At 31.8% G+C, this 24,155-nt stretch overlaps 1 protein-coding gene across 4 annotated transcripts in view; it reads right to left on the bottom strand.

Moving 5' to 3' along the window:
- HNF4G (hepatocyte nuclear factor 4 gamma) overlaps positions 1-24,155 on the bottom strand; it is a 130,991-nt gene that overhangs the window by 24,409 nt on the left and 82,427 nt on the right. For 2 of the 4 annotated variants that reach the window (XM_059994789.1, XM_059994791.1), the window contains one exon: positions 269-454. The exons of 1 other annotated variant lie outside the window; for it this stretch is intronic. In XM_059994789.1, coding sequence (XP_059850772.1) covers positions 269-404 — 136 coding nt within the window. In that variant the 5' untranslated portion in view covers positions 405-454. Of the gene's footprint in view, positions 1-268; positions 1,603-24,155 lie in introns of those variants that run through there. One more of the 4 variants, XM_059994790.1, reaches the window with a different exon arrangement.

Raw genomic sequence — 24,155 nt, 5'->3', positions numbered from 1 at the left:
CTCTTTCTATCTAACTGGCCCATGACAGAATTCCGAGGTTACTTTATTATGCATAGCTAAGCTTTTTCTATCTCAAACATAAGATAGCCATAGCATTATTAATTTAAATTTTGCGATGAAGCGCAAAAACCTCAGATTTGTGGCCTTAAAAAGCAAGCCCTGAATTCTCCAGCAATAAAACACATGGAACCACCACCTGGGAAGCTCAGTTTTCCTGCTCTTATTATACTTACTTTTCTTTTTTATCTACAAGCAGATGAGAACTCACCATTTGAATTATACAGAATCTGCATAGTTTCAAACTCCAAAGTTGTGTAAGTTGGGTCCAAAACTTCACTGTAATTTGCCATCTCCATGTCCAGTATCGGTTCCGATACCCTCATCATTGATTTAGATACACACATACGAGTGGCACCACAGGCCCAGAGTGTGTGATGGCTGTTGGGCTTTCAATCTGTGAGGGATAATCCAAAGTTAACTGTAACTGAGTGACTTATGTGCTACAGTGGGAGGAGCTGTAAAACTGTAAACTCCTTCAGCAGGCCATATTCTGCTTACTTCTTTTTCTTTTATGGTGTACGAAAGCAATTCATTGTGATAATGTTGGAATGCTTCATGAAATCACCTTATCTGAAGTGCTTAGTGGACTAACATGATTTCCTAAATGGATTTCCAGTAGACAATAAATGATGTCATTAAGAGGATTAAAAATAGAAAAGAGAATACCTCTGATTTTGAACTGTCATTATAGCATCATTTCTCCCATTTAAGCGGCTGAAATCTCATGCCCCATGTTCTAAAAAAATGAGAATCACTTTTCTGTTATAAATAGGGTAAGTCAAGACTGTAAGCTAACACTTAACATAAGCACTTAATAATTTCAAGTTTCTTTAGCTAACTTTATGTTGAGGAAAAACAAATTTTCAATTTGAAATGACAGGGATTTATGATATATTCCAGTAGAAGCCTGGGCATAGCCCTAATATGGCCTGAAACACATTCTCTTTAGTTATCAATCTATGAGTCAGTGTCCCTTGCATGTCTGTAAATGTTCCAAGGGCAGAACCAGTGCAGTTGCTAGTATCTTGTAGGCATTCGATAAGTAATTGTTAGACAACCACGGTGAGATGCTGGGAAGCTTGCCATGGCATGCAGCCTGAGAGCCCTTAAAAACTGCTTCAGGGAGGCCCCTTGGAAAAGATGTGCAGGAGGCTGAATACCAGTGTGCACTGAAGACAGGGTAGGAAAGAAAGCTAAATCCTCATTCTCCATAGTGGAGAGTCAATGGAGAACATTAAAACCGAAAGTACAAGAAGCAGCATGTCACTTAAAGTCATGGGGTAATAGTGGGGGGAAAAAAAGAAAGAAAAAAGAAGGCTAAAATAAATGCCTCTGAGAACGATGTCCGTTGACCTTTTTTGTTTGTTTTTTGTTTTGTAGAATTCTTGGGAGAAACTTTGTAGAATTATTTAATTCTTAAATCTATGTGCTTTTATAACTTTAATAAAAATAAAAACAACAAAAAAGGCAAAAATAATAATAAATAAATAAATGTTACATGAATAAGGTTTCATATATTTTTACTTCTGATGTCAGTTACATTCTAGACATTAAACTGAACATGTGTAGATTTACACATTCCCATCATCAACTTTCTCATACATAACATCTATAAAGCACACTATATCTTTTACGTGTATGTATGACAAGAAGCATTTAGAGTGTGGGGAAATTTAGAAGATAATATTCAAAGATTATATTTTATTTCTGAGAATATGTTTATTGATTTTATCTTCCAAGAAAGAATTCCAGCCACATTTACATTATAAAGTCAGAATTTCATTTTCCACATTTGTTAACGATTACTGCAAAGTAATATTTCTTATTCAATTTCTTAACACCATAGACTTTGTGACTACTGTATCTTAGAAATTATTATATTTTTCATCAGGGAAGACTGGCCTCTTAAACTCAAAGCCATGTGAAGAAAATAGCAGAGTCATTTCAGCAGCCAGCGTCACTAAATCAAACAGGGATCACTGGAATAGTCCTCTTGCCTTTATATTCTGTAGGATTCTTAATTGTGAGGATAATATTGGGGGGATAAATTTCAGGGACTGATTTTGTTTAGAAGGTTAACTGTAGTAGTTGTTTTTGAAGGGCACAACATGAAAATCCTGTGGTTTTCATTTACATGAAGTGGTTCTCATTTGTGGTGAAGTAGCACAGACCTGTTGTGTTTCCTGTGTGAACACAAAGAGGGCATTGTGCATTGCCCACAGTCTTTCACATGCACGTAGTGACGAACCGATGCTGAGGTATGTCACCAATGGGAGTGTACCAACAGAAGGAAAAGAAGCAAAGAAAAAGGTCGAGAACCATTCATTTATAAGACTGCAAAACACTCAAGAGAAATGTGATAAAAAGAGAAATGTGGATATAGATCAGGAGAACAATGCTGTCATAGTTTTATTGGTCTACTCCATCCTGTGTCCATGGGTGGCATCACCATGGATCAGGGCACTGCACTCAAAAGTGGAAGGAGCTTTAAATTCATCTCAGCACAGATCCTCAAGTAGCCACTGGCAATTAGATCTGGTTTTCAAGATGAAACACATTACTGTAAATTATTTTCTTCACTTTATCAAGTAAAAACTTGAGAATTTCCAGAAGATACAGAGGATTGAAATAGCAGGCATATCTCTTTAATGGGGGCAGTCTGTCTTAATGATCTTCAGATGTGGAAACTCCCACAGAATTCAGTCAGCCTCACTCTAGTGAAGGAAAGATTCTCTTTGTTTTTGTTTTGTTTTGTTTTTAATCTTCTAAGACATTACAAAGTAGAGTAGAAGTCCTCTTTTCTTAAATTCTAGAACTGGTAATTTACTGAACTAGTTAAGCAAATAAAATAATTGAAACAAAGAGTCATAAAAATGGTATATCTATACTTAATATGTATAATTGTTACTGTTTTGTTGGATAACCAAGACCTTTTATTTGTGTAAGAATCCAGATAAATGGATTTTTTCTTTTTAAATTGAAGTATATATAGAATATACATACATATATTCTTTTTCAGATTCTTTTCCATTATAGGTTATTGTAAGATATTGACTATAATTCCCTGTGCTATACAGTAGAACCTTGTTACTTACCTATGTTGTATAAAGTAGTGTGTATCTGTTAATCCCAAACTCTTAAGTTATCCTTTCCCACCCCACCCTGCTTTCCCCTTTGGTAACCATACATTTTTTTTCTATGTCTGTGAGTCTGTTTCTGTTTTGTAAATAAGTTCACTTGTATCATTTTTTAAGATTCCATATGTAAGTGATATCATATGATGTTTGTCTTTGTTTGGCTTGCTTCACTTAGTATGATAATCTCTAGGTCTATCCATGTTGCTGCAAATGGCATTATTTCATTATTTGTTATGGCTGAGTAATATTCCATTGTATATATGTACCACATCTTTTTTATCCATTCATCTGTCGATGGACACTTAGTTTTCTTCCATGTCTTGTCTATTGTAAATAGTGTTGCTATGAACATTAGGGTGCATGTATCTTTTGAATTAGAGTTTTCTCTGGATATATGCCCAGGAGTGGGATTGCTGGATCACATGGTAACTATTTTTAGTTTTTTAAGGGACTTCCATACAGCTCTCCATGGCAGCGGCACCAATTTACATTGGGGATTCTTTCTTATTATTTTTTTTATAAATCCCATACACTACTTTTGATTTCTTGTATTTTTTTTTAAGTGGAGAAAAAAGTCAAAGGTATCTGTAAAGCAACTGGAATACAGAAGCCTTCTAGAATTTTATACTTTTTGAAATATATTTTAATCAACTTGCTTTTATTCACTTCCAAAGTACTTTCCTTGGTTTTTATAGGGAAATTTTTTTCTTTTAACACTCATATTTCATTAGATTATGTAATATTTTACTAAATTATAGAGTAAAATAACAAGAATAAATGGCATTAACATGCTAGGTAAAAAATACAGGTGATCCTTGATAAACTATATAGAGTTGATGAGATGGTCAGAGGACACTGCGGCACTAATAACAATAGCCAAGGTGGAAACAATACAAATGTCCATAATGGATGAATGGATTAAAAAAAATGTGATATATAATGGAAAACTATTCAGCTTTAAAAAGGAATGAACTAGTGATACATACTACAACACAGATGAGCCTTAAAAACATTATGATAAATAAAATAAGCCCATCACAGAAATACAAATACTGCAAGATTGCACTAATGTGAGAAATCTAAAATAGTCATCCTTATAGATTCAAAGAGAGGAATGGTGGTTGCCAGGGGCCAGGGGGAGGGAGAAAGGGGAAGTTACTAATTAAAAGGTTTAAAATTTTATTGAAGCAAGATGAGTAAGTTCTAAAGATCTGCCATACAACATTGTACCAGCCAACAATAATGTATAACACAACTTAAAAATTTATTAAAAAGGCAGCACTTATGTTAGATGTTCTTAGCACAATAAAATCAAAAGATTTATGATGAACTGAATTACAGTATGGGAAAATTATCAACCTTATTAGTAATCAGAGAAATGTAAAACAAAACAGTGTTGTTAAAAAAAAAAAAAAAGATGCCTTCTACTTAAGGAAAGTAGCCTACCCTGGAAACTAAATTAGTATCTTCTACAAAGGAAGTTGAGAACCTGAGTCAATGCAGGGAGCTGGCTAAGTAGAGACTAGATTTTTCTCTTGAATTGATTTTAACATGAGATAACTTGTTTTTTAAAATTAACTTGTATTCCTCCATAAGACAAATCCCTCCTCTCTACTTTTAAAATTAATTAGGCTTCATTGAGAATATTTTTGTTTGCTTAAAGAAGAGTAAGGAAGGACAATGAGGAGGATGAGAAAGAAAGGAAATAAAGAGATAACGAAAAAAGAAAATGTCACAGAGAAATAATTTTAGTCATGGTTACTTTGGATTTTTAATAATGCATCATAATCAAGCAAGTATCACTCTTTAGTGTTTTGTGTTTTCCCTTTCAATAGTGATTGTGACATTTTCATAACTTAGTAACTTTGATTTTTGGAAACATGTCACTTGGCACAATTGAACAAAAGAAAATTATACCATTTAATTGTACAGTATAAAATGTAGATGTGTAAAACAGTTATGGTATTTGTTTATATATTTTCATATTAAAATTCAGGTATTTCCAGCAAAGGGACAGATGAAAAGTCCAGGGAGCTTTTCATAATTGCTTCATCAAGTACTTCTTACGGATAAATTCATTAAGGCTACATTAGATTAAAAGCTTAAGTAGTCATAAGAAAAAATGTATTAATTTTATGCCTAGGTGATATAGAAATGATTGTCCTTAAATAAATGGGACTTATGTTATTAAACCCTACCTTCAACATAATAAACTTATGAGTAATTTTAAATTTAATTCTTAATGTTTAATTGGGAGAATCATCAAATATTCATGCTAATTCCTACCACAGCAATTTGTAATAACATACATTTTCTAAAATAGAGATATATAAACTTAATCTACATTCAAAAACATAAATATACATCGTAAACTATGATCTACTGAAAGCTCCTTAAACAGAGGTCACTTTGCAGTATCTGTTCTGTACGCTGAACAAAATGTTACTGTTTTTTAGTGTGATCTCATGGTTTGTAGGCTAAGATATACCTTCTTACTTCTAGTCAGGTCATATACCTCAGAAAGAAAGACAACATTATTTGTAGATAAAATGTCAGTTTTAAATAGCACAACTAATGTTCTTGAAAAATGTTAAAGCAATGGTTCCTTAAACTGGCATGTGAAATATGATATTTAAATTTCTTTAGAGCAACATAACAAGAGATGAAAACAAAACAGGATTTAAAGAAGACAACAACTCAGTTCACTATTGACTGACTATTCAAGATAATAGCAGAAACATTGCTATCTTATCTGTAAGACTATTAAGCCTGTTAAATAGTTCTATACTTTAGTTAAATCATTCCTTCAGAGCATGACTCAAAATAGAAAACAGGCTAGTAAAAATCAATGTTATTTTCATAAAAGAATTTTCATGAAAATAATTTGGAATATTAACATTAAAACATTTTATTTTAAAGTTTTAGTTAACAAAATTTGTTCTGTAAATGTATTCCTTTGAGATTACTTTTCATTATCAAAAGTACTATACTAATCCCAAAAGTAGTTTCTTTTGTTTCCATGTTCCACTTTTTCAACTCTGAAGATTACACAAATGTGACCACTAAAAGGTTGATGAAGAAGAATAGCAATCCAAATCAACCCAGTATATATGTTTTTTCTTAACATTTTTATTGGAGTATAATTGCTTTACAATGGTGTATTAGCTTCTGCTTTATAACAAAGTGAATCAGTTGTACATATACATATATCCCCATATCTCTTCCCTCTTGCGTCTCCCTCCCTCCCACCCGCCCAATCCCACCTCTCTAAGTGGTAACAAAGCACTGAGCTGATCTCCCTGTGCTATGCGGCTGCTTCCCACTAGCTGTCTATTTTACATTTGGTAGTGTATATATGGACATATATATACTACCACTCTCTCACTTTGTCCCAGCTTACCCTTCCCCCTCCCCATGTCCTCAAGTCCATTCTCTAGTAGGTCTGCGTCTTTATTCCCGTCTTGCCCCTTGGTTCTTCATGACCATTTTATTTTGTTTTAGATTCCATATGTATGTGTTAGCATATGGTATTTTTCTCTTTCTGACTTACTTCACTCTGTATGACAGACTCTAGGTCCATCTACCTCACTACAAATAACTCAATTTCATTTCTTTTTATGGCTGAGTAATATTCCATTGTATATATGTGCCACATCTCCTTTATCCATTCATCTGTTGATGGACACTTAGGTTGCTTCCATGTCCTGGCTGTTGTAAATAGAGCTGCAATGAACATTGTGGTACATGACTCTTTTTGAATTATGTTTCTCGGGGTATATGCCCAGTAGTGGGATTGCTGGGTTGTATGGTAGTTCTATTTTTAGTTTTTAAGGAACCTCCATACTGTTCTCCATAGTGGCTGTATCAATTTACATTCCCACCAACAGTGTATGACGGTTCCCTTTTCTCCACATCCTCTCCAGAATTTATTGTTTGTAGATTTTTTGATGATGGCCATTCTGACTGGTGTGAGATGATATTGCATTGTAGTTTTGATTTGCATTTCTCTAATGATGTTGAGCATTCTTTCATGTGTTTGTTGGCAATCTGTATATCTACTTTGGAGAAATGTCTATTTAGGTCTTCTGCCTATTTTTGGATTGGGTTGTTTGTTTTTTTGATATTGAGCTGCATGAGCTGCTTGTAAATTTTGGAGATTAATCCTTTGTCAGTTGCTTCATTTGCAAATATTTTCTCCCATTCTGAGGGTTGTCTTTACATCTTGTTTATGGTTTCCTTTGCTGTGCAAAAGCTTTTAAGTTTCATTGGGTCCCATTTGTTTATTTTTGTTTTTATTTCCATTTCTCCAGGAGCTGGGTCAAAAAGGATCTTGCTGTGATTTATGTCATAGAGTGTTCTGCCTATGTTTTCCTCTAAGAGTTTGATAGTGTCTGGCCTTACATTTAGGTCTTTAATCCATTTTGAGTTTATTTCTGTGTATGGTGTTAGGGATTATTCTAATTTCATTCTTTTACATGTAGCTGTCCAGTTTTCCCAGCACCACTTATTGAAGAGGCTGTCTTTTCTCTATTGTATATTCTTGTCTCCTTTATCAAAGATAAGGTGACCATATTGCATGGGTTTATCTCTGCAACTCAGTATATTTTTCAGTGTAAACTGGAAACCAATAAGAGGAGAACTCCACCCAATAAAATGGATTATTAATTCAAAGCAAAGCCACCTTTCATTTCTCAAAAAAAAAATGAGTCAATTAAAAAAATCATTATTTTCCTGGCTGCCACTGTCTTAATCATCAGCCCTTTTTCGAAATAGAAATCTTGTCTCTTATCCTTTCTACTTTTGATGAGGGAAAACAAACATATTTAAAAATTAAAACAAATCAAAATAGGCATTTTAATCTTCAAAGTAAGTTGCTATCACTAACATGCAAAGAAAGAAGTCTGAAATTGGATCTAATGACAGGATTCTATTTTCAAAGTGGTTCATAGATTCTTTCTTAAAGCACAGATTATATATCATTTTTAGATAAATAAAAATAATTTTTCCTTGTCTTTTTTTCCTTCTTCAATCTAGCTGATGATCATGCAATGACCAGCAGAACCACAGAACTCATTAGGTCATTTAAACTAAAGTCATTACCTACATTAAAAAATATACAGTATTATTTTTATTGAAATATACTCATTTTAGAACTGGTGGAAAAAAATTAAACTGCACATTCATAAATTTTACTTACAAAGTTTTCTAATTCCTTTGAAATAATTATAATTATTCCATAGCTTATTGCTCAGTTCATATTGTCTTTCAATTCATGACTATACCCCAAGGAAACAATTTTAAATCCTTATTTTAGATCCACCTTTTATCTGATCAATGCAAACAACTCACATCACTAAAAAATGCTAAATAAATAAATTGGACAGAGATACACAGCATCTTGTGAAATACCTGAATTAGTTTAGAAATGTTACTAATTTTTTTTTTTTTTTTTTTTTTTTTTTTGCGTTACGCGGGCCTCTCACTGTTGTGGCCTCTCCCGTTGCAGAGCACAGGCTCCAGACGCGCAGGCTCAGCGGCCATGGCTCACGGGCCCAGCCACTCTGCGGCATGTGGGATCTTCCCAGACCGGGGCACGAACCCGTGTCCCCTGCATCTCCAGGCGGACTCTCAACCACTGCGCCACCAGGGAAGCCCTGCTATTTTTTATAATATTTATGGTTTACCTCAGCTACTCATTTCTTTCTATATGCTTATTAAAACATCAGATTGTTATTTAAAACTAGTTATACAATAAGTGTAAAACCCTGAACTAAAGAAGAGTGAAAATGGTATCATAACTAAATCAGTTACTGTTAAGATAGACAAAAGGAGGACTGTGCAGCTGAGACCTAAATGTAACCAAGAAAACACTCTGAGTAAAAGCTTAGAGGTGATATGAGAAATCTGCATATATTAAACCTACCTTCAAGGTCAGTTGCCTCGTGATTCAAAACAGACTCTCCTTTCCAGAAGATAAGGAGCTGATTAGTACTAAATTATTAACTGGGATATAGATTATACTGGTAAGGAAAATTAAAAAAAGTCTGGATATAAGCAACATGTTAGGATTCAACAGTCACTATTTCTGCATTTGGTTTTTACAATCAGTATTATCATTGTTGCCACTGCAAACTCAGCAAAGTTAGTCAGAATATTTAAGATTGTTGTGGCACTCTGATACCAAAGATGCTGTATTATGCAAAATGAAGGGAAGAAAGTTATCAGTTTGAGCCAGTACCTATCTCAAATATGTTCTAAAGTGGTATAATGTTTAATAAAAATAGCAGCAGTTCTACTATGCTAAGTGTACTGACTTGAACATTTTGAACAAATGTATTATAATGACCATAAGCTTTTGCATCTGGGAGACCAATGCATACATACATACACATATACACACATAAGAGTTAAGGTTTCTTCATTTTAAAAATGTAGTAGTAGATTATACACACAGTCATATCGTCAAGAACAGCTCAACATTCCTCCTTAAAGCTTTCTTACATACACAGGGAGAACAAAATAATTGTTGTTCTCCCTGTGTATGTAATAATGTGATAATTGATTTATTTTATTATTTTATTTATTTGGCTGAGTTGGGTCTTCATTGCTGTGCGTGGGCTTTCTCTAGTTGCGGCAAGCGGGGGCTACTCTTCTTTGCGGTGCACGGGCTTTTCATTGCGGTGGCTTCTCTCGTTGTGGAGCACGGGCTCTAGGTGTGCGGGCTTCAGTAGTTGCAGCACGTGGCTCAGTTGTTGCGGCACGCGGGTCCTAGAGCGCAGGCTCAGTAGTTGTTGTGCACGGGCTTAGTTGCTCCACAGCATGTGGGATCTTCCCGGACCATGGATCGAACCCGTGTCCCCTGCAGTGGCAGGTGGATTCTTAACCACTGTGCCACCAGGGAAGTCTCTGTGATAACTGATTTAGATGAAACTAATTAAGATTTGCATCTCTATTTAATATAGTTAGGTATTTGGTCAACTCAACTGAAATGTTAAATATTTCACCACAATTTATGTAAATTTCTTTTTGAAAAACGCAATATTGGTTGGTTTTTTGAAAATACCATAATGAAGTGTGTCTTTTGGATTAAGAATATAGACGATTAAAATGATATTAATAGCAAAGAAATATTAATTTAATTTGAGCCAAATGTCACAGGTAAGGTCATGGCTTTTGCCCATGTGCTAAGTTTCTAAATTAAAGTATCAGAAGCTATCGCCACTATCAAGTAAGCAATTTGGAATTGCTTAATGTGTAACATACATTAGGTCAGTGATTCACAAATTCTGCTGCACATTAGAATCATCTGGAGAACTTTTAAAGATCCCAAGGCCCAAGTTGCATCAGATACCAATTACATTAGAATGTCTGTGGTGGCAGTCAGGTATCAGTGCTTTTAAAAATCTTCAGGAGATTCCAAAGTGCTGAAAATTTGGGAAACCATTGCTTTAAGCTGCTAAGTTCTAGAAAGGCAAAGATTTTCTATTTTCTATTTATTATTATGTCTTTAGGGCCTAGAATAGTGTCTTCCACATGGTAAACACTCCACAGATACTTACTGAATGTGTGAATAAAATATATATGCAAATAATTAAATTTGACAGAGTATAGCATTAATATTGAGCACAGAAGTAAATTTTGTATGTAACGTACTTTTCCAGTGACTATTTCTACATGAACAAATAGAGAAATTTCCTGCCCTCATGAAACTTACAATAAAATAATAATAATAATTTATATCTCTATAAAGAGGTGGATAATTGAACCATTGTGTTTCCATTGGATTCACAAAGCTGAATTGAGAAATTCACTGTCTTATACATTTAGACCTTGAAACAGCAAACTTACTGGTATGTAGGTAGATAGAAAGAGGTGTAAACCCTCCTTAGTCTCTGATTCCTCAATGCCTGCTTTAATTCACATTGTTCTTTATTTTTAGGTATTTCAGTAGGAAGTTGCTGCAAACACTGTGTTAACAAATATGGAACTTTTGCTCCTAGGGGAAACACAGGGTGACCTTCCTGTGAGCTTCTGGTCACAACATTGTCATCAATGGATCAATTCATAAACTTGTTTTACATGGGTTTCTGTTTAAAGACCCCTTATTTAATATCTATATTGTTGATTCATTACCATTGAACTCATTGTCAACAACATTATAACTCATGCCTGAATGACGCTTATCTAACACACATAGTTTCTCTGTAAGGCAAATCATAGCCTTCAGCAATTAGGAACACTAGACAGTACTACCTTTGAGGTCATTTTAAACAGAAAAATCACCATCAAAAAGCACAAAAATGAGGGAAACATGGCACTAAATATGTTGTGAAAAGAACACTTGTTTACAGAACAGAGCTGAAACAAAAAGGTTGTGTTGTCTTATTTGACCTCAACTGGGAATGCCATCATCTAGCAACTCAAACTTTTCATTACTTCGCACTGCAAAAGTGTTTCAAGTATTGATATTGGGGTTAGAAATAAATTTTAGCAAGTAGTCAAATTCACAAACATGGAATCTGCGAATAATGAGGATCCACTGTATATACATATATGCATTATTACTGAGGTTTCCAATATGCAATAAACAGAAAGTTATTCATTGGCTGTATAACGTTAATTTTATTTTGAGGCAAAATAAAATCTTTTGGAGAATTACAAAGTCCTTTGTAGTCTATTTTTTAAATTCCTGTGTCAACCTGTTAAAGTACTACCAACCTTTAAAAAGGTTATGTGAATATATTTTTGTGCCTAATATTTGTTTTAAATGTAAAGAAAAACATTGATATATATTAATAAACCCATTCCTTTTAAGTCTGTCCATTTATGTTGAACCAGCCTCTAAATGTTTACTTTTATTTTTTGTTACAGGAAACTAAATAAGTTTTCAGTTCCAGGGCCCTAAAAGTAAAAACTCTATTTCCAAATCTTTTATTAAAAAACAAAACAAAACCAAAAAACCCTTCAGCCGGTAATTTCACTATGATTTTAGGTTATGATAGTAAATGAAATGCTTGCCCAGCCAAGCACTGTCACATTCACATTAATTAGGGCAATTTAATTTTTCAGTGATAAATATGCATTATAACAGATATCATGTTTTTCTAACTGTTCTCCTTTTAGTTATAGAAGAAAGAGAAAAGAAAAGAAAAGAATGACAACTTAGGTCGGAAACATGAACCTCTGGAAAAGTTTAGGTAAGCCATGAATATGCAGAATTTAAATAAATTCAATATGTATTTGTATCAAAATGCAAAAATATGTTTTACTTAAGTGTTAAGAGCTTATCAGAATAATTTTATAGCGTTACTACTATTTACAAAATGAAATGAGTAAAAATTAATACCAAGTAGAAAAAAAAACAGTATGGTAAAAATGTATGGTAGCCAATCTATTTTTCATGGAAATGAAGCTTATACAATTTTGAGGGCTCTTGAAGAGGAACAAATTACTAGAAACACATTGCCCTAATCAGGACCTTAGGAGAGGCTCAGACAACTGATGAGTCTTGAAATTTAAGTTTCATTAGCTTCACTTGAAATCTACCTCTGACTTACCAAATATAGTAACTGGTTTTATTTAAAATTATATAATCCTGATTTCATCTTTACCTGTGTGACACCCTCCCCATTTTTCCTCATTCTTCTCATAGATGTTCATTCTTTAGCTTGCTGCTATTTTCTTTTCCTTTGGAATCTCATGCATTTAAAATTACTATCACTATTTAGAAATATGAATCCAAATTTTTATTGCAGTGATTACTCCATTGCAAAATATAATTTTATATCCCCAATTTTTGATTAATCCTTTTCTCTCTGGAATGCATTTTTGTCACATACAGTAAAACTTTGCTGCAATAATGTAAGTAGGGACCAAAAATATACAGAATTATTTGTTTCTGATCAGTTATAATCAAACTAAGTGTTAATGAAATGTCTTGGTAATCTTTTTTACTAAATTTCACACTCTCTTTTTATTATGGACTTTAGAAACATTTTAAAAAAACTCATTGAATCTCTTTACCCTAAAATATTTGCAATAGTTCACTAATTACATCCGCATGCTTACATTCTACTGTATACCAGCTTCCTGGTACATTCAACATACCCAAACTAAGAAGACTCACATAGATACTCTCCACTTTTTCATTTATTTTTCATTGTTATAGTCCAAAATATTGGAACGATTAGTTTATCATACATCTAGCAGGGAGGTCAATGTGTTTGTATGAATGAGGAAAGAAGAAAATGAAATAAAGGATTAAAATTTTTTCTACATAAAGATCTCATTGCAGCAATGGGGGCTACTTAGAGAGCTTATGTGATAATGATAGAGATATAATGTACAAATGCCTTGATTCTAGAAGTCGAATTAGCATCTAGGAAAAGCATGAAGGAGAAGAAATTCATTATCCTGTGGCTTCAAGGACTATTCCTTTGTGTTATCTACAGAGAGCTGAGATTCAAAACAAGCCTTTCTGGTTCCAAAGGCTTTGCTTCTTCTCTTATGCCCTCTATTTGCTGGTATGCTTCAATTCACTTTGTCAAGATACTGAAAGACAAGTAACCAAATTCTAGTGAAAGTATTTCCATTATATAGGCATGACATAATTACAGCTTTATATTAACTTGTATGAAATATCACTTCACCAAAATTTAAGTGGCATATTAAGAAAATCATCAAGCTATAGCAGTGGTTCTCAGTGAAGGGTAATTTCCCCTCAGGGCGGAAATTTGCAAATGTCTGGAGACCTTTTCGGTTGTGACAACTTAGAGACAGCAGTGATGCTGATATACAGTGAGTACAGGCCAGGATTGCTGCAAACATCTTACAACAACAGAGTGATTGCTCACAGCAAAGAATTATCTATGTCAAATGTTAATAATGCTCAGGTTGAGAAAACTTGACCTACGTATGGTAGACCTAGGTCATGTGTCCTCATTTAAAATTCAACATATTTTAAATGAGAATCAATTGTGAAAATATGTTCATGCTTTTTGAAAATTGTAAGGCTCAACTGTGATAACATGCTTCAGCCTTTTGGATATTATAAAGAAAGGATTAATCTCAATTTATTTACTTAAACCTTTATTTATTGAAATATTATAAAATAAATGTTCTTACAAATATATTCTGATGTAATCTAAGCTACATAGACACAACCTCTTATATACTTCATCATAACCCCAGTATCTCCACAGTCAAGTAGTATTATGCACATTAAAAAACGTTTGTTTAATTAATGAACTAATATACTAGCATAACAATTGTAATTCCTGGGCAGAATCTTCTACCCAGGTTTAAAATGAAATGAGTAAAAATGAATACCAAGTAGAAAAAAACTATATGGTAAAACTGTATGGTAATCAATCTATTTTTCATGGAAATGAAGCTTATAAAATATAGCATTTTTTTGGAAAAGAGTTCATTTTAGTAACTCCAAAGTTAATTTTAATAGCTATAAAACTTAAGAAATATTTGTTATTTCAACAGCTTTAAAATTTGATCTGATCATTACCAAATATTTATACTTTTGGATTTGAGTATGTTTTACTGTTATTTCTTATGTTATTTTCCATTGAAAATTATCCATATATAAAATATTTTATTTATATTACATCCTGCTTGAGATAATACTTTAAGAGTTAGATAACAGTAAATGTAAATGAAGCAAATTCAGCATTCTTTACATTTAACATTCCATATGTTAGTACTTCACTCCGGTTCCAAATTATTTATACAACAATTTACCTAAGATACTATCAAAATATTTTTTAAATTACAATCTGTTTATTAAAAAGACTCACTTCATGTTATTTGTAAAAGTCAGCTACTTTTATAGGAAAATAAATTCTGTTAGGCAGAAAAATAAACAAGAAAAGATATTTGGCAGACAAAATAAGCAAAAAGACACAGTAGAAGAGGAAAAAGGAACACAAATTTAGAGCACTAAGTGAAAGTAAAGTCATCATTTAAAAATTTACTAAGACTTAAAAACTTCTTCTATTATATTTGTGTGACTTCCATTAGAGGAATAGATAGTCCTGAAATCACAATGGTGGAAGGAGTTTCTTACATAATTTGACTTTGACTATTTCTTATATAACTAGTACTAATTGAGCTCTTTATATATTCCAGGCACTCTGCTAAGCTGTTTATTACCCTATTTGCTATCCTATTATACTATTTATTTATATCTATCAATTACAAATATTTAATACTATTTATCATACTACCATTATAATCCTTATTATACTATTACTAGATTATTATATTATTGTACTACTTACTATATCTTTACATATACTATTTGTTATTTATTTTATTATACTATTTACTAAGTCTTTAAACTATCCAAACAACTATAAAATGTAGGTACTATTACTTTTCATGTTTCACAAAAAAGGAGACCAGAGACATTAAATTATCTCATTGATTCATTTATTCAACAACAAAAAAATGGAAAGACACATTGATGTCTAAGGAGGAATAAAAAATAAGCCAATAGAGGAAGTAAAATGAAATCATAAAAGATGGCCAATTTAGCACAGAGAAGACAGGAAGAGAAAAAAAAAGACACAAAACATAAATGGAACAAATAGAAAATAACTAGAAAAATGGTAGATTTTAATACAGTTGTATCAATAATCACTTTAAATACAAATGGCTTAAACATACCAGCTATAATACAGAGATTGTCAGATTGAATAAGAAAGTAAAATACAACTATATGCTGTCTACAGGAAACCTACTTAAAATATAACAACATAAATAGGTTAGAGGTTAAAAAAAAGACTAATGATATATTATGCAATTACTAAGTAAAATAAAACTGTATTAATTTCAGACAAAGAGACTTCAGAACAAGGAATATTATCAGGGATAAAGAAGGCCTTTATATAAGGCCTATATATTCTTAAGAAGACATAACAATCTTAAATATATATGCACTTAAAAATCTCCAAAAACGTAAGGCAAAATTCATAAATCTGAATAAAGCAATAGCTAAATCCACAACAGCAGTCCTCTCTCTGTAATTGGTTGAACAAAGAGCATCAACTTAATAAAACACAGATGACTTAAACAACACAATCAACAAACTCTACCTAATTGAATTTATTGAATACTCCATCCAACCCCAGTGGAAAACACATTCTTTTCAAGTGCACATGGAATATTCACCAAGATGGACAATATTCTGGATCACAAAATAAACTTTAACACATGTAGAGAGTAGAAATTACACAAAGTATGCTTTAGAAACATAACAGAATTAAACTAGAAATCAATAATAGAAAGATACTCAGAAAGAATCCTTTAATGTTGGAAATTAAGCAACACCCCTAAATAACCCATAGGTCCAAGAAGAAGACTTTATGAAAGAAATTTTTTTGAGCTAAATGAAAATACAACATATCAAAACTGTGGGATGAAACTAAAGCAGAACTTAGAGGAAATTATATAATATTAAGTGCATATATTAGCAAAGAAGAAAAATTTAAAATCAGTAACCTAAGTCTCCATTTAGGTAGAAACTGAAAACCATAGAAAAAAGACCAAAGTCCAAACAAAAAAAAGCAGTGAAATAAGAAATGTGCATGAAGTCATTCATTCAGCTAATAAGCTAATAGATTCAGGCAGTATGTCTCCAGAATCTACATGCTTAACTAGGATTGGAACACTGAAAAGACTAGTAAGCAAAGTAGTATATAGACATTGATAAGCATGAACTAAGATAAATAACTAAAGTAATAATCAGCAATAACATTTAAATTAAGGAGGAAGTGATTCTTAAAGAATTTTAAAGGCTTATGTTATTTAGATGACAGATGTAGATATTAATTTCAAGCTTAAGTACAGTAAACAAGTTAACATTTTAATTTAGTAAGTAAAATAATATAAATATAATATTTAGTTTAAAGAGAGCAAAGGCTAAAAAAGTGGAGAAAAAAATAGAAGAGAAAGTAACTGATCAAAAAGAAAGCGGAAATATTGCTTCTCGGCCTTTTGGCTAAGATCAAGTGTAAAAAGAACGCAGAAATAATTTGGAAAAAAAGAATAAACAAATCACAAAATACAATGACATGTACTGATTGATACATGTAATCATTATAAATGTCACAGTCATTTAGAGAAAATCCAGAAGTTGATAAATTTTCTAAAGCAAAACAATAGTAACAACATCTTGCTTTAGGCTATTTAAAAGAGGAAGCACTAATCATAGAAAATTTGAAAGTGAAAGAATGAAAAAAAATATATTAAGCCAACACAAACAAAAGAGAGGGCTATGCTAATATTAGATAAAAGGAACTTCAAGAAAAAAAGCATTATGAAGATGAACGAGGAAAGTATGTAATAGGAAAATACTACAATTCAACAGGAATATGTAAAATTTCTAAGTTTACATAGAGTTAATGGCATAGACTTGAACATATAAGGCAAAAAGGAGCAAAAATCGATAAAAAGACAAATCAATGCTATTATTAAAATATTTTATGCATATCTTTTTGCAACTGATAGATGAAGCAGGGAAAAATTTAACAAACTAATTGAATGAACATACATATACAGACGTTATCATCCAACAATTAAAAATATGTGTTCTTGTCAATCATTCATGAATGTTTATAAAATCTGACCACAGAAAAAGTATCAAAATAAAAATAAAAAGTAATATTAAATAGATCATATTCCCTGAAAAATATGTAATAAAATTAGATATAAGAATCATAGAAATAATAAAAAACACACTTTATTTCAGAAATTTAAAAAATATTCTAAATAACTCAGGATTTGAGTTTGATACTATGAAGCAAAGTAGGGGGGAAAACTTACTTTGTGTGAAACTAAGCTATAGTCAGAGGAAAGTTTAGACTTTTGGTGTCCAATTTAAAAAGTCAGAAAACAAGCAGCAGAAAAAAATATATAATAAATATGAAATAGTGAAAAGAAACATCCATTATTGAAATAAAGCAAAGGTTAAACAAAGAGGTTCTATGTCATCAATTGTTTTTTGAGTAGATAATAAGTTGGAAATAAACATCTGGCAAGTCTTATGAAGAAAAAAGAGAAAACACACAAAGAATATTAGGAATTACAAAACCAACAAAGCAGTTACATCAGATATTTTAAAATAATATGTGAACATTATGAACAACTTGATGGCATTGATTACAAAATCTAGACCATATGGGCATTTTCCTAGATAAATTTAACTTACTAAATTTGATCAGAAGAAATAGAAAATCTGAATGAAGTCATTACTATCTTAAAAATTATATTGATTTATTAAAATCTACCAATAACAAAGTTTCAGGCCCAGCAAGTTTTATAAGCAAATTATATCAGACACTTACAAAGCACACAAACTCAATCTTTTATACACTATTTTACAGCATAAACCAAAAATCTCTACTAATATGTTCTTAATTCTGAAATCGGGCAAGGACAGGTTAGAAGATACAATTCTTAAATAAAAATTAGCAAATTAAATCCAGAAATGTATAAAAATAGAATAAAATATGATCAAGTTGGATACATTGTAGGAATGTTTGGATGGTTTAATATTTAAAAATCTATTGATGTAATCCTAATTTAACTTAAAGATTAAATTAATAAAGATGCTAATGTAAAGTGGAGTCATTTGATAATATTCAATATCCATTCACAATAAAAACTCTTAGCAAACTACAAATGCTAGTGAACTTTTAAAATAAAAAATCACATCAAACATTATTCTTAACAGTTACTGATTAAGATCATTGCTTTTAACCTCAAGAAAGAGATGAGATGGCAACTAGCATTGCTTTTATTCAATCTTGTACTAGAGGCCCTAACCAGAAGAGGAGTGTAAGAAAAAATTCCATAAAAAATTCCAATCAAGTTAATTGTTCAAATAGAAAATGCAAAAGAATTTACAAGTACATTATTACTATTAATACAATCATTCAAACAGTCTGCATATACAAGTATCAATTGTATATGCTATACTGGCAACAAACTGATAAAAAATACTGGGTTTTTTTTAAAAGAAAAAAAAAAAAACTCCCATGCACCAGAGGAACAAAAATGTTAATGTACGTAGAAATGATGAAGAACATTATAAAACTTTATTGAAACTCATTAACATCAACTTAAATAAATGGAGACATATACCATGTTCTTGGATATCAACACTGCTCAAGTTAATCTACAACTTTAACTCAACCTTTAACCCATAGCCAGTGGTGTTTTCATTGTATTTGAACAAGTGATTGCATAATAGATGTAGAAGAGGAAAAAGCCCATGCAATCCCAGATAATTCTGAAGAAGAACAGCAGAAAGGACTTCTCCAATTAGACATAAAGGCACACTTGCATATTATGAAGGGAGTGTGATATCATTATAGAGATTGTCAATAGACAAGTAGAACAGAATAAAGCACTGAAAATAGAGCTATATCTGGATGAGAAGTTGATATCTGAATGCCATTCTAGGCCAATGGGTAAATGATGGATTATTTAATAAATGATCCTAAGACAACTGATTATACCTATAGAAATCATACAGTCAACTCCTTAACACAAAAGATACATAAAGTAGATAAATGATTTAAATATAAAAAGTAAATCTTTTAGAAAAAATAATAATCAATTATATCAAATATATTTATTGTGTCAGTATAGGAAATGGAATCATAATAAAAGATTAAAAAAGCATGAAGAAAATATAAATACATCTGATTACATTAAAAAAACTTTTGATTTGTTTTTGTTTTATAATATCAAAAGATACCATAAGCAAAATGAAAAGACGAAGTGCTAACTGTATGAAACACTAAGCAGCCATATAAAATGGTGATTATAAGAAAATGTAAGAATACTGTGATAAAATTTTAATTTCAAAATTATTTTTAGTTACATAGACTTCAACTATATAAAACACACACACAAATACACACAGATAGATGATAGATCTGTAGTCAGATGAGAAAGAGGAAAAGAGAGAAACAGAGACATAGAAAGAGAGAGAGATTCATCGATGGGCCATATCTATAACATTTATCTTGTCACCATTTCCAAATGAATCATGATAATGCCTGTCAATATATCAGTGTCCTATGATATCACTATATGATAGGCATTAGAATTCTCAGATTTCTCACCCTCACCCTCAGTTGCTGAATTCCTGTTAGTCTACCCAATCCTGACTTAATACCTCCACTTAACCTCAGGTCCCCTGTCAGTCAAATCTTAGAGCCACAGCACCAGAGGTGGATCCCAGTGTGACTCCCAAACTTTTGCACTTTTTACCACTTTCTCATGTTGGTTCAGTCCTTGGCTCTTCACAGTGAAAACTTCCTCATTACACAGAACTCACTAGAACTGGGAATAAGACCCTAAAATGCTAGCTACAAATATCTCATTCTGCTTCTCTTGTGATGCCCTCTCAGCTGATTTATATGTTGAGTAGATTCCTGTAAGTATGTCTGCCTCCATGGTACCTTGTAATCACTCTCTAATGAGACAATATATTCTTTATGAATTTTCTATTTGTGTATCTTCTCAACTGGACTTTTAGCCCTATAGTCACTTCTACTCAGTTCTCTTTGTGAGTTTTTAGCTGTCAATTCTTACACTCATAAGTTTGGCAATCTCATCTTCTCTCACATAATTGCAATTATGTATATATGAATAATTTCCATGTATATATATATATATATATATATATATATATATACACACACATATATAAACATCCAGAAATATGTACAGATATAGAATAGGGTTAGGTATAGAGAAAGAGAGAGACAGATAGGGAGAAACAGAGATATTGCTAGGCTAACCCAGACCCACTCATCTATCACTACCTTTGTATCTCAAACTTAACATGTCCTAAATGGAAATTATCTCCTTCACAACCTTCCTACTACACTCCTGAGTCAAATCTAATTCTCCAGCACTCTCTTACTCTATATTGGCACCATCATCAGCCCAGAAGACCAACATCACCTGCCCAGAAGACCAACATCACCAGCCCAGAAGCCCAACATAAAATCCTAAACTTTATTAAATTCTCCCTCTCTCCCATCTACACAATAATCAATTCCTGCCACACTGACTTCACTTTTATCCTTTTTCAAAATGAGGACTTTATTCTGTTTACCATGTTAAAATTAACTTTAGGATCATTTTGACAAGTTTTGCCCAAACTATAAATTAATTCAAAAGCTTCTGAATTATTAACATATGTTAGTTTTCTTACTCAGGAACCTGGTAATGCCATTTATTCCTTTTTATGTTTTCTTCAGATCACTTAATAAGCTTATAATTGTCTTAAACTTGACACACCTCTGCATACAATTTTTTCCAAACACCATGTATTTTTAAAAACACATAACTAAATTTTGATGGAATTAGTTAATACTTTTTGAGTCAGTTTTGTAACTTTATTATAAATATTAGTTTTGCAAAATATATTCTTTGTAAAAAGAATAATGATGCTTATCATCACCATTTCTCTTGCACATTTAATTATAAAAGTCATGTAAGCTTGATTGAAAAAAACCAAAATTTACAGAGTAAATAAATGACAATTTGAAAGTCAATTCTCCCTCTTCCCAGTGTCACTCCCCAGAGATAGGGATATAGAGATAGAGATTGTAATAAAATAGGTAGGAAGGTAAGTAGATAGGTTATATAAAAAATAGATAATTATCTATCTATAATTCCTATATATAATCTATATATAAATACACAAAATATAAGTTTCATAAATGCTCACACGTATACACATATACATGTAAAATTTTCTATACACATAACCTTTTCAAATGGCTATAGAAATTTTCAGCCCAAATAAAATTGTAGTGTTCAACCATCAGGACATGAATATTATTCTACCTTTATACATGGAGATAGGTCTCATTTCTAGTCACTGCATAAAAGGATTTTTTATTATTATTATTTTTTTTTTTTTGTCAAAAGACATTTCAGTGGTTTCCACCTAGGTCACAAGAATTTGGAAGGGGAAAGTAATCCTTATAGAGTACATTTTGGTTTTATACGGGAGAAGAAAAATGGAATTTAGGAGAAGCCAGTGCATAAACAGCATATTCAAAAAATAATTAGGAACTATAATTAAGTGGTAGTGAGCCAGTTCAATCATGGAATCTACAGCTTTGAATTACAAAGAAGGTTAAAGAGAATGATATTCTAGTAATCAAGATATACACTACCTTGTAGGAATTAAGGAATATGAGAATGAGGTTGTTTGTTAATTATTTTCTCTGATTAGGTTACCTATTTCTCCTCATGTGCATTTAAATATTAATCAGAGATTCACTTTAGCACAAGATTATTCAAAAGGATAAAATGAGGGAAGAGTTCAAGTATAAGATAAACAGCCATTTAAACGGAGATAAGAGTTACCTGCTTACTAAGCTTAGAATTTAATAATTACGAAAGCTGCTTGTAAATTTTATGATCGATTTCATTTTTGCTATCTTATAAACTGAACTTTTATGTTAGTAAAATTAGTTTAGAGTTTGGCTTTCAAACTCAAATTCTTATAAAAATCACTAAATCTTTTACTTTCAGACCTCTGTTACTTAAATTTTAGGCTACACAGTTTCTAATACACTAGAAGATTGGTATGCAGTGGTAGAAAGAAAAGGTACAATTCTCTGTGATAAATGTCTGATCTTAAATTACTTACATAATCACTTTTAAAAGCACATCCAGGTTTTTAAAATGCAAAACACTTTCATTTTCATTAAGAGAGAAAAATCACTAAACTAACCAATTTTAAAAGGGCAATTTTACCACCAAGGATCTTAAAATCTGGAGATGTCTTTCCTAATTAAAAAAATTAATTACAGTGGATGTTTTAGTTATTACAAACAGATGTCAAGGGTCATTCCACTTAAATCACTGAGTAGTAAGCAGAGTTAATTATTCAGAGTCCATGTATGTACAAAATATTTAAAATGCAACCGCGAGTTAAATGGATTCATCACATTCTTTCTTAGATGATTTTTTAAACTAGATGGAAAAGTGGCAAGAATTCACAAATATATATATTTGCAACTCTTGTATTATGTACTTTTTATAACTTGTATTAAGGAGCTTGCAATATAACTATCTCTAGCATAAAGCACATTTGTATTTGTTTATGAGACAGGACAGTGAAACTGACTCAAAAAGACTACAAGACAAATGTTCTTACATATTTTGCCTTATCTTTGTCCATGTTTTAGTAAGTGAATATAATTTCAAAACATTGGGGGTTTGAGTTTCAAACTTTTGAAACCTTTGTACTGTTTATCTTGTGCTGGAAAAGGATTAAAGAATGAGATTGGGAGAAAATCCAACTCAGTGTAGACCACAGACAATCTTACATGCATCTGGGAATTCCAAAGGTGTACTTGCAGGCAAGAAATGCACGGTATTAATGAATGAGTAGGCACAGCCAGTATGGAATTTAGAGATGTCTCAGGCTAATGCTTCATTTGCGGTCGAGGAAGCAAAGAGGTTAAATGACTCGTCAAAGGTTCACCAACAAGTCAGCAGAAGAATTGGGTTTACAAATCAGTAACTAAATCAAATATTTAGCGGGTAAAAATCCGTACCCACACTCAAAAACTAACATATTTTTAGAGAATTGTCAGCATAGAAAAACAGAGACCTTCTTCTCTCTAAACACTAATAAACTACTGATAAAATCTTCTGAAAAGAAAAAAAAAATTTCTTAGTGATAGTCATAAGAAGTGTTAAGAGGTGACTACATCCCAGATTCTGGTAGAAATTTCTATAATTACCTACATGAGTGAGGGGAATTAAGAAATATCTACCCTCCTTTCCACTCATGGACCACCAAATATAATAGGTATAATTCAAAATCACAAATTCTAGAGTCAGACAGGTAAGAAGATCAAACTAGTTTCCACAATTAATAATTCACGTTATAAGATCCCAGAG

This window comes from Delphinus delphis, chromosome 17, assembly GCF_949987515.2.
Source record: "Delphinus delphis chromosome 17, mDelDel1.2, whole genome shotgun sequence".
In the NCBI taxonomy this organism is placed as follows: domain Eukaryota; kingdom Metazoa; phylum Chordata; class Mammalia; order Artiodactyla; family Delphinidae; genus Delphinus; species Delphinus delphis.
This window is presented reverse-complemented; position numbering and strand designations above follow the sequence as displayed.